Genomic DNA, 11,995 nt, shown 5'->3' with positions numbered 1-11,995 from the left:
GCTCGCCTGGCATGCGTGCGACCCGGGTTCGATCCTCAGCACCACATACCAACAAAGATGTTGTGTCCGCCGAGAACTAAAAAATAAATATTAAAAATTCTTTCTCTCTCTCTCTCTCTCTCTCTCTCTCTCTCTCTCTCTCTCCTCTCTCACTCTCTCTTAAAAAAAATGTACATTTTGGTTGAAGTTTAAGAAAAATGAGGTGCACGTTCTTCTTGGATTCAGATGCACAGTATTTCACGGAACTCGGGAACAGGGAGAGAGCGCTGGGCTGGGTCAAGGCAAACGCTGTTGTGGAACAAGCCACAGATAGCGCTGAGCATTCACGTTTTACTCATCTGTTAGAAACGTATCCAGATGGTCAGCAAATCAGAAAATGAAGAAAGAGAACCAAGTGCTTAAAGACCACCATCAACCCCCTTGCACTCCAAAGAGGCATCTGCTCTTCCAGGCCCTTTGGCGTTCTTCAGAGGCTCACGATCTACACAGAACCCAGTTACGTAGGTTACTATATCACCTTCAAAGTGCCACTACACTGCAGAGATTTCCCATTGATCGTGAACACACTGTAGATGGCACTGCAGGTCGCCACAGTTTGAACGCATTCTTTCAAATATTTTATCAAATACCTCACCAGGATGAATATTTCTGAATACCTTTAAATAACAAAGAAAACCACCCTTTCACAGTATATTTAAGTTTGTTTTTAAAGTAACATTGCAATCTACAATAATTTTATTCTGTATGACTTACATTAGCTGTCTGCAAGAAGTGACATTCTTGGTTCAAGAGGTGAATATATTTAGTAAAATTCTTATAATTTTCCAAAATGTTTTTTTTTCTGAATTTTACTAGAGGAAGTGGTGGTGTGAAGGGACAATCTGAGAACACTGGCCAGTATCTGAAGGCTGGCAGGAAGGAGAAAGGGAAGAGAGCTGGGTCCCGCCAGCTCCCCGTGACCTCTGTTAGCTCAGAGCTGTCCCCCGCTCTGTGGTGTGAGAACACCCCTCGGTGTGACCCAGCTACTCACACCTGGTTTTACATCTCATGTGGCCACAGAAAGCCACCAGTGATTCCCAGCTGACTGAAAGGATCAACAGGATACACGTTTTCTCAGTGACCCTCCCTGACCCTCTCTGTCACTGAGCATGACCACACTCAGCCAGGCGTCCGTCTCTGTGAATCAGCACAAAGGGGCTGACGACGGCATAGCCAAGGGTCAGGAACTCTTCCACACTTGCTGCAGTGGGATCCTTGTGTGAGGAGAAGGTTGTATATAAAGAAAGGAAGCAATCTGCCCAGTAAAAGGAGAGAAAGCAGAGCATCAGAAGGAGAACAGTGTGAGCAGCCTTTGTCTCAGGGGGGGTTTTGCACAGGAGCTTGGAGGTCTGAAGGTAGAGAACACTCTGGTGGTGCTTGTGGAGGAGGAAGACCATGTAGCCACTGGCCCCGCCCATGGCACCCTGGAACACAGCATCTCGTAGGACCATGAGAGCAGCAAAAATCCAACTGATGACCCAGTTTTCTGATTGGAAATAACAGTAGTTTTCACTTTTAGTAGTTTGTGATGTGTTCATGCTTCTGATACTTTTTATGTAAAATGGTAAACTCATGCTGATCAAGGAATTGAGTATCCACAAGAAGAGAAAGAAGGGAAGCAGGTGCCAGGCAGACCTGGGCTGCAGCCTCCCCCACCTGGAGGCTCTGGGGCTGATGGAGATGGCCTGGACCACTGTGAGGAGACTGGTGGTGCAGATGGACAGGCCCCGGGCCACCCTCTCCAGGTAAACCACCACCTTACAGCCTGCGTCATACAGAAAATCTCTCAAACCCAAAGCTGCTATTGTCTTTCTCATTCCCTTGGAAAGAAGCATGATAATATTTGTGAAAACCAAGTGGATGAGGATGAGGTGTACAGGTTTCTTCTCTCTGTCTCTCAACATGCAGATGTGATTCACACTAACAAAGACGTTTCCCGCAAAGCCGATTCCTGCTAGAGAGACAAAGATAGCTCCCTTGACTAGGTTCAAAGTCATTTCTTACTTCCTAGGCAGAAAAATCTGTATGTTTTAAACACCCTTTTGAAGAAAATAACAGAAATGATGAGAGATCTCTGTACATATAATTTCATATCATATCAAATTACTGTAGTTTAATGAAAAGCAGGATGGACTGAGGTTTAGGCAAATGTGCCTGTTTTTAGTCAAGGAATGATTCCTTTCCCTGTGGCACTGGGTCACTCCTTGCAGTCGACAGAGGAGTAGTATTCAAAAATCTAAATTTTCAACATCTTTTTTTAGCTCCACACAAGCGAAACCAACCTCTGTGTTTAAACCCCTAACGTCCCATCTGTGCCCCCCCCCCTCGGTGTGGCTTCATTAAAACCACAGCTCCCCAACCAGAACCTCCCCGTGTGCATTTTATTCCCTTCTCTCAGATCTCATTATTCAGTTCCAAAGCTGTGTGCTGATTCGGGGCCACCTGCCACCCACCCCCAGTGAGTCTACCTCTTGTCACCTTCGCCTCGTCCTCTTACTGCCTCTTACTTTGTTGGACGCGCCTTCCTGTCTCTCACTGAGCTGGCCTCACTGTCTCTAGGGTCACGTGTCTCTTCCAAGTTTGATTGATGACAGTACATTAATATGTCTGCATGGATCCATTTTAAAACGTCCCTGTGATTTCAAAGATTACAAATGTTCAGTTAATTTTTATAGCCCATAATGTGAAGTCAAACTGCGCATCTTTTCAGATAAGATCCCATCGGTTAAAGTTCCACCATTCAAAGACGTGAGAGCAAGTCTCTTCCCCGAAAAAAATGAGGTCCTCAGTGGGATGCGGTTGGGGAGGGGCCCCCACAACCGTGAATGTGCCTCTTCCTGGGTCTTCAGGAGAGGCCCCAGTCCCCACTGATGACCTCAGGGGCCTTTCAGGCAACCTGGGTCAGTCTGGATGTGGCGATGTCTACCAAAGGGGATTCCCACAGCGGACCGGCTGAGGGTTTGTGCCGTCTGGAGATGCAGGCAGTGTATCAACTGAGCGTCTCCAGTAAAACCTCCGACTGTCAAAGTGGTTGGGAGACCTTTAGCATGAAAAGAAACCACTCAAGTCGGGTCAAGAGGACATTTTACAGCTGCTGCAGGACCTGTGGGAAGCGGACTTGGGTTGATTTTGCAGTCTTCAGTCCCACAGGGGTCAAAAACAGGGCTGCTGTGATCTGTGTCTCTGTACAGCGATTTTCATACAAGCCTGGGATACAGTTCTTACAGAAAAGGGGAACTCCAAAGGATGCTGTTCCTGAAATCCCTCTTCCAATCTCCAAATCCCTAAAAATTTTAAAGGAACAATGACAGTACGTCTAGCCTGGGAATTCCAGATTCATTTTATCTTGAAGGTCACTGGCTGTTACGTACACTAGAAACCAGGGTAGGCTGGTGCCACACAGAGAAAACCACTTACCTGCATGAAAATTCGAGATTAGTGCTCCTTGCTGCATAACAAAAGAATTGGCATAAAGAATTGGCATAAAGACTGTTGCCTCAGTTTATAATAAAAAATAGACAGACAAAAGCACAGCAAGAATACTTAAGAAACTGCAGGGTTATATAGTAGTATTTTAATCTATCCTCCAACAACAGGCATATAATAAATGCAGTTTATTTGCACATGCCGTATCATACTGCCTGTGAGAATTCGGTCAGCTTAAACACGCATAAAGGATGTCTTCAGTGCAAACACAAAGCTCACAGGGACTTGGAATCACAGGGGAAAACCAGAAGATGTCCTTTTGGAAACACAGCAAGACACTAAAAACCAGGCGCAGACATCACATGTAAGCCAACAATGTTGACAGAGTCATAATGCAGGGTGACAGACACAGATTTTCCTAGAGGTGACAGCTGTTTTATCTTTATTGAGACACACCCAGGATCTCGTGGATGAATCTGAATCCTATACACGGGGAAATAATAGGTGTTTCAGCATCACTGGAGGAACATTTGCCATGGACCACTTCATCCTCCTGACCCAGGTGCATCACACTGAATATCAAAGGAGGGAAGGTCCAAGGGTCACAAACCTCCCAGAACTACGTTGTGCCACTGAACCCAAGTGAGATCTGTGCTTCTTAGGAAATGTCACCTGGCGCTGTGAGGACACCGGAATCCTCAGGTCCACTCACCTCGGTGGCCGAGCTGCAGACAAGCTCTGCGTTGGTCCTTCTGACAGTGTGCAGCTTCCCAGGTCCTATTTGTACCTTCTGGATTGTGGAGCTCTTGCCACCTACAAATCTCCTCCAAGACTGCACGTCCCAAAGTTATCACTGTCAGGGAGAACAAACCCCTGCCGAGCCTCAGTCCCCGAAGTACAGCTTTCCCTCTCCCACTACAATTACTGTTTGTTTGCCTCAGATGTCACCTCAGTATTAATTAGGGCTTAATTAATTTAGCATAAGGATGTGCCCGGAGCCAATTTTCTGCACCTGGTGTTTCTGTATCCCTGACCTCCTTCTCTTCCCAAAGTTACACACTGAGAACCAGGATGAGGACAGCTTTTGAGAAAACAGAATACATCCATTCCCTCCTTCTTCTTCATGTCCTTTTTAAAATGTAGGATGTAATAAATGATGGCCATCAAGTCCATGGACTTGGGCAGGGCAGGGTCACCTTGCTCTACCTACACCCACTGAGGCCTGGGGTCTTTGCCATAGTGGTTGCTTTATTACTTATATATTAAGCAATAAACTGGACTCAGAAACTTAATTGTCTTGACATACTTTCAAAATTCTAGTCCTGTCATTTGAAAAATCACGGGCAGTTGTGTAATTTATCTATACCCATAGTGTTCTTTCTATCTATTGTCTAAGGTCAAGGGGCAAATAAATGTAGATTATTGTGGGCACAGGGGGAGATGAGAGGCAAGAGCAGCACTGTTGTTCAGAATGGAGTGCACCATGGTGCTGGCCTCCTGGCCTACCGGTCATTGAACTTCCTCTGTGTCCTGTGTGACTATGTCCTCATTTTCTAGAGATGCGTGTAACATAAAAAGAGGTTAAAACACTTGTCCCCTGAATGCAGTAGCCACCTGAGTCACATTCTCTGTTGTGATTTAGAAAACCCAGGCACACATGGGTTGAGCAAATGGCACATAATATATGTAATTGTAAATGAAATTTGAAAAATAATAATTTTCCCAGTACAATAAAGAAAACTTCCATCTGTCACTTTTTTAGAGTGTTTGTTTGGGTTAAAATCTGTGAATTATTTTTCGCACCTTGAGGTGTATATGCATCTTTGTAAAAGGTGCACAGCTCTTGCTAGTTTGACTGCCAGGACTGTGTCCCCAAGGTCCTGGAGCCCTCTCCAGACAGTGTCCTATCCTCCAGGTCCTGCAGAAGGGACGGCCTGACTTCGCCAGGGACTTACTCCAAGTTGTAAAATGATCCCCGTTTCAAAATTTGAGATTTTTTTCTCATTTATTATTTGTTTACTCATTGTTCTTTCTTATTGGTTCTTTTTCGTTCTACATGACAGTAGAAGGGATTTTGACATAATCACACAAGCATGGAATAGATCTTGTTCTACTTCAGACCCGGGATCTCTCCTTCCCCTTCCCTCTCCCCACCGCCTGCTCTCTTTCCTACAAATTGTGAGAATTTCTTGTTTTTGAATAAAGACGACCTATTTTAAGAAACAGCCCACTTTCCAGTTAAACTGTGAGTTTAATGGTTTGTACTGAGGGCCACGGACGGTGGGTCCCTGGGGTTGCAGCTCATCAGTGAACTTCACGTGACGTGCTCCTCAGGCTTTGGAATGTTCCTTCTGCAAGGAAACTGTTTCTTCATCTTTTACTAGAGGTTGTCAGGAGGCAGGAGGCTTGTCTTTAATTATCTTTCTTTCAAAACCCGACAATAGAGAGCAGCATCAACACCTGAAGCCACAGAACCTCGCCCAGGATCAGAGGCCCGACAGAGCCACGAGGGCTCTGCTGACCGCCCTGCGCCCTGGGTCCGTCCCTCTTCAGGCGGCCTGTCTGCCTGGAAGGGGGAGTCTGTCTCATGAGGGTCCCATCTCCTGCAGAGCTGAAACCTGCCTCAACAGGGGAACGACCCGATATAATGATAAAAAGTTATCTAAACTTAAAGGTGATTATTAAACCTGATCTCCTGGTGTCACCCCAGAGTTCTTGAACCTGCTGGTCATGGTCTCTTAAAATCCGTTCCCAACGGTCAACTTTATTTTCGAGGCATTACCATCTGTCCTCCACGTGGTCTGATCTCCTGAGGATGCTTTCCATCGCATTTCTGATTGGGTTTACTGAGTCTTGAATTTCGGGATTTCCATTTGCTTCCTTTTCACAGTCTCTCTTTATTGATGTCATCTTTCACTTCCTGATTTTCTGACTTCCAGACTCATGTTTCCTTTAGCTCATGGAACAGTTAAACTGTGAGCTTCCCTGATTCTTCCTCTGACCTTCCCTCCTCCGTGGTGTTGACGGCATCGGCGTCGTTGTTGAAGTGCCTGAAGCTGTTTGGGGCGGCTCTTTCCCTTGCTCTGATGCCTGCTTGTGTGTCTTCCCACGTGAGGGGATGAGTATCACTCCTCCTTTTGTACCTAGGTCTATTTTGTGAACTTCTTCCTCTTAAGAGCCCTGGGCTGGTGAACAGCCAAGGATCTAATTTCCCTCTTGTATATATGGATGCCCACTTTTCCTAGCACCCACACCGCTAATTAAAATAAGGATGAAATCTAACATGTATTTCTGGCTTCTTTGTCAAGTTCACTCAACATGTGTCCTCTGCTGTTCCCAGAATCACCACCATTTCAAGAGCAGCCGCTGACATCCAGGTGCTACAATCACGTCGGAGCAAAGCCATGTGGCATTCAACCCATGGAAAAGGAAAACCTAGTCGATGCTGTCATCCACAGTCCCTCTGATCCAGGTGTGAACTAGTAGCAAAATTCTGGAATAGGTTGAAAATTAAATATTAGATATCATAGAATCGTCTCACATTATATGGGAGCTGAATTAGGAGGAGAGAGAATTGGGCCAAAGAAGAGAGAAAAAATAAAAAAGAAAGAACAGCTAAAATGAAAAAGAAGAATGCACACCGAGGCAAAAACCAGGAAAAAAGAGACGAGTCGGGGCTCTGAGGCCGTAGTAAAGTAAGAGGGGAAAGGGGGTAAGAGGACGGGTGAACCTGAGCTGGGAAGACGGGGGTGAACCTGAGCTGGGAAGACGGAGAGGAACCTGAGCTGGGAAGACGGAGAGGAACCTGAGCTGGGAAGACGGGGAGGAACCTGAGCTGGGAAGACGGAGAGGAACCTGAGCTGGGAAGACGGGGGTGAACCTGAGCTGGGAAGACGGGGGTGAACCTGAGCTGGGAAGACGGAGAGGAACCTGAGCTGGGAAGACAGGGGTGAACCTGAGCTGGGAAGACGGAGAGGAACCTGAGCTGGGAAGATGGAGAGGAACCTGAGCTGGGAAGACGGGGGTGAACCTGAGCTGGGAAGACGGGGGTGAACCTGAGCTGGGAAGACGGAGAGGAACCTGAGCTGGGAAGACGGAGAGGAACCTGAGCTGGGAAGACGGAGAGGAACCTGAGCTGGGAAGACGGGGAGGAACCTGAGCTGGGAAGACGGAGAGGAACCTGAGCTGGGAAGACGGGGAGGAACCTGAGCTGGGAAGACGGAGAGGAACCTGAGCTGGGAAGACGGGGGTGAACCTGAGCTGGGAAGACGGGGGTGAACCTGAGCTGGGAAGACGGGGGTGAACCTGAGCTGGGAAGACGGAGAGGAACCTGAGCTGGGAAGACAGGGGTGAACCTGAGCTGGGAAGACGGAGAGGAACCTGAGCTGGGAAGATGGAGAGGAACCTGAGCTGGGAAGACGGGGGTGAACCTGAGCTGGGAAGACGGGGGTGAACCTGAGCTGGGAAGACGGAGAGGAACCTGAGCTGGGAAGACGGAGAGGAACCCAGGAGATGCCACCAAAGGGACCAGGGTGTGCTGCGGTTCCCAGGGCAGCAGCTGTCAAGCCTAAGTGAAGGTGGCAAGTGAGTGGTCGGAGCTGACGTTAGGCCGACCCCGAGCACGTCCCTGGAGGGCCTTCGACAGACTCCGCCATCCAGGCTGGGAAGCGGCTCGGGGCGATTCCCGCGTGGCTGTGCCTGGTTTATGGAGCATTACATCCACACCTGGCCTTCGGGCTCCTCGGACACAATCATACGCAGAAGGAAGTGGATTTCCATCCCCTTTCTTTCCCTCCCCTCTCCCTCCCCCTTTCTCTCTCCTCTACAGTCTTCTTTCCACTTGTTTCTTTCTTTACTTTTATTGGTACTTTCTACATAGACATAACCAGATGTCCCCTCTGGAAGGTCTGTATATGTCCACACAGTGACTCTGTTATGATTCCCTGTGGGTTTCTCTCCTTTCCCTTCCTCTCCCCCCCCCATTCCCCTACTTCCCTAACCCTCCCTCCCTGATTTCCAGGGTACCTGACCCTCCCCCATGGCCTTCTCTCTCCCCCTCAGCTCTGCCCTCCACAGATGAGAGAAGATGCAGCCTCGACTCTGAGTCTTGTTTGAGCCGGACACTCTCCCTTCCCACCCCTTTACCAGCCATGCCGGGATTCCATGCTCCTGATTCATGGCTGAGGGAGCATCATTGTGTGTGCACCACGCTGCCCGGTCCACTCCTCCACTCACAGCATCCAGGTTGGATCCACGGTTTGGCTATTGTGAATCGTGCTGCTGGGAACATGGTAATGGCTGGTCGCTCTAGTGTGCTGATCTCAGTTCTTCTGGATAAACACCAAGGAGTTGGATGGCTGGTCATCCCGTGGTTCCATTCAGATTTCTAAGGAATCTCCGCAGCGCTTTCCAGAGTGGTTGGAATAATGTGAAGTCCCACCAACCGGGTAAGATAGACCTTTCCCCACATCCTCACCAGTGTTTATTGTCATTTATACACTTGATGATCGCCATCTGACGAGTTGGTTTCGATTGCATTTCCCTGATTCCTAGAAAAGTTAAGCACTTTTTCATATATTTGTTGTCCATTTTTGTTTCTTCTTTTGAGAAATTTCAGTTTAATTCTTTTGCCCCTTTATTCTTTGGATTATTGTTTTTTGTCATCAAACTTTTTAGATCTTTCTCTATTCTGCATATCAACACCTGTCAGCGGAGTCGCTGGCACGCCCCCACTCTGTAGGCTCTTTCTTCACGCCCTTAATGGGTTCTTTGTCTGTGCAGAAGCTTTTTAACCTGGTGGCATTACACTGTCTGAGTCTTGGCTTGATTTCTTGGGTTTGAGGCATCTCGTTGAGGAGTTGGGGCCAGCACCTGTAGGATGGAGTACTGACCCTAGGTTTTCTAGCAGTCGGCAGGTTTCTGGTCTGATTTCTAAGTTTTAATGCATTTTGCTTTGACATCTGTGAGAGGGAAAAACTGGGACCTACTTTCAGTCTTGTGTACGTGCAGACCCACTTTTCCTAGCACCAGCACCGTTTATTAAAAAGGGTGTCCCACACAGATCTTTGGCTTCTTTGTCAAGATCAGACAGTTGCAAGGGGTGTCCCTGTGTCTTGTGTTCCTGTGGAACCCCATTCTCTTGCCTGACTGCTCTTCCTGCATTCTAAGATCTACACTGAAGAGATGGCCAACAGTGCTCCTCCTTGGTGGTTCCTGACTTTAGAGGACTAGCTCTTGGCGGGCGGGCGCTGTCCCCACCTCCAGAACAGTAGTGCAGTGCCGCAGCCTTCCCACTGTGAGGACTCAGACACCCTCTCCTGGGGCCTGTGTGCTCCCTCCAGGGACCTCACACTGGCCACCTCCCCCAGTGGACCAGCGGTGCTTTCCCAGAGCTGAGGGCTGGTTTCCATGATTTTGGACTCACTCGCACTGATTCTCGTCCCTACCTACAGCCTGTTGGATCCAGCCTCCTCTCCAATGCACAGGCTCCCGACTCCGTCCCTCTGTGGTTTCAATTTCCTTATCCCCTGGCCTCCCGGGCTCCTCTGTCTGTGCTGCCCACCCACTCACTATGGTGCCTCCCTAAGGAATCTGGGTTATTTCCACGTTCAGTTTCCGACTTCTGGGACTTATAGATCTTTCTATGTTGACAGTTCAGTCTTAAGCTTCAGTGGGCTCCCCCAGTTGCTCACCTCACTGAGAAGCCGTCTTCTGGCTTTTAAGTCGGGTGTTGAGGAAGGGCTGGGGCTGCACCCTCCTCCCTCCGCCCTTCTCCGGCTCCTCGTGTCTCCATCTGACTCTACCATGGGGCTTCAGCAGAAGACAGATGGATCTTTATGAAAGACTGTGGATTATCACCTAAGAACCGAAAGGCTTGCAGCAGACGTCGTTCTTCATTTTTGCAAAGTGAAACAGACTCTGGCACCTAGTACTAGGCTGCTGCAGTCTGGAAAGTGCCTTTTTCTGGACAGCTGCCCACAGGCACATGGGAGGCAGTCAGCCGGTGCTGGGTGCACCTTTAGGAGTGGATCATGTCTCCAGTCCTGTGTCATATTTCACTTATTTGGCTTTTTTGCCATTTTATCTCTCTTTATCACACTGCTCCTTTCCACTGGTGGCATTAGGGTGACTGGATCTCTGGAGAGAAAAATTCAGGAAGGAATTAAGAGAAATGCAAGAAGAGTCAGGGGAAAGTGGCTTGTGCTTTTAGACCTGCATGTTTCCGGACGCCCCAGTCTTGAGAGGAACCCCGTGCAGAATGTTCTAAACCATCCTGTGCCCCAGAGGCTCCTTTTACGTAGGAGAGGCAGCAGGCAGCAAGATGGGCAGGACTGGCCCACAGCAGTCCAGGTGGGAGGGCCGGGACCTGGGGCAGGAGGGCGTGGACACGGGGCTCTGCAGTGTCCTCCTGTGACTGCCCTGCAGGGCACCAGCACTGGCCAGCTCCTCCACTTTAGTGAGCATTGGGGTGATACTTGTCTCCCTGGGTGACCAGCTCCTTTCTCCATGTGCTATTATTTACAGAGGGTTGAATATTCTCTTTACCTGTCTCAGGAACAACCGATGGTCCGCTCCCATTTTGCAGTGAAAACCAATCACACTGTTATAATATCATCATGTTTGGAAATAGCATGGAGTCCCACGGTCGTCATTTTTCCTTATTGTGACCTAAATACCTGACAAGGACAAGTTAGACTGACTGTATATCCTCTTCTGAAAAGTGTCTGTTCAGGACCTTGGCCCATTTATTGATTTGTGTGTGTGTGCTTAGCTTTTTGAAATTTTTTAAATATTTTTTTAGTTGTTGAGGGACCTTTATTTTATTTATTGATATGTGTGCTGAAAATCAAACCCAGTGCCTCACACATGCTAGGCAAGCGCTCTACCACTGAGCCACTTTTTGAGTTCTTTATAAACCCTAGAGATTAGTGCTCTATCTGATGTGTAAAGGGTAAAAAGTTTGTTCCCAGGATGTAGGCTCTCTATTCACCTCACAGATTGTTTCTTTTGCTGAGAAGAAACTTTTTAGTTTGAGTCCATCCCATTTATTGATTCTTGGTTTTAATTCTTGTGCCTCAGGAGTCTTACTAAGGAAGCTGGGGCCTAATCCCACATGATGAAGATTAGGGCCTACTTTTTCTTCTATTAGATGCAGAGTCTCTGGTTGTATTCCTAGGTCCTTGATCCACCTTGACTTGAGTTTTGTGCATGGTGAGAGATAGGGGTTTGATTTCATTTTGTTGCATATGGATTTCCAGTTTTCCCAGCACCATTTGTTGAAGAGGCTGTCTTTTCTCCAATGCATGTTTTTGTCTAATATAAGATAATTGTAGTTTTGTGGGTTAGTCTCTGTATCCTCTATTCTGTACCATTGGCCTGCCAGTCTGTTTTGGTGCCAATACTATTGCTCTGTAGTATAGTTTGAGGCCTGGTATAGTGATGCCATTTGCTTCACTCTTCCTGCTAAGAATTGCTTTAGCTACTCTGGATCTCTTATTTTTTCCAGATGAATTTCATGACTGCTTTTTCT

General features: G+C 47.7%; 1 protein-coding gene across 1 annotated transcript; it reads right to left on the bottom strand.

Annotated features, from left to right (window-relative positions):
- Window positions 1-1,139: 1,139 nt before the first annotated feature.
- LOC113201046 (olfactory receptor class A-like protein 1) lies at window positions 1,140-2,060 on the bottom strand. The gene has a single exon (XM_026414612.2). The coding sequence runs from the start codon at window positions 2,034-2,036 to the stop codon at window positions 1,140-1,142; it is 897 nt and encodes a 298-aa protein (XP_026270397.2). The 5' UTR covers window positions 2,037-2,060.
- Window positions 2,061-11,995: the final 9,935 nt, after the last annotated feature.

This window comes from Urocitellus parryii, chromosome 8 (genome assembly GCF_045843805.1).
Source record: "Urocitellus parryii isolate mUroPar1 chromosome 8, mUroPar1.hap1, whole genome shotgun sequence".
NCBI lineage: Eukaryota > Metazoa > Chordata > Mammalia > Rodentia > Sciuridae > Urocitellus > Urocitellus parryii.
This window is presented reverse-complemented; position numbering and strand designations above follow the sequence as displayed.

Bases quoted from the DNA above. Each gene is read 5' to 3' on its own strand.
- LOC113201046 (XM_026414612.2), bottom strand. From the start codon at position 2,036: ATGACTTTGAACCTAGTCAAGGGAGCTATCTTTGTCTCTCTAGCAGGA.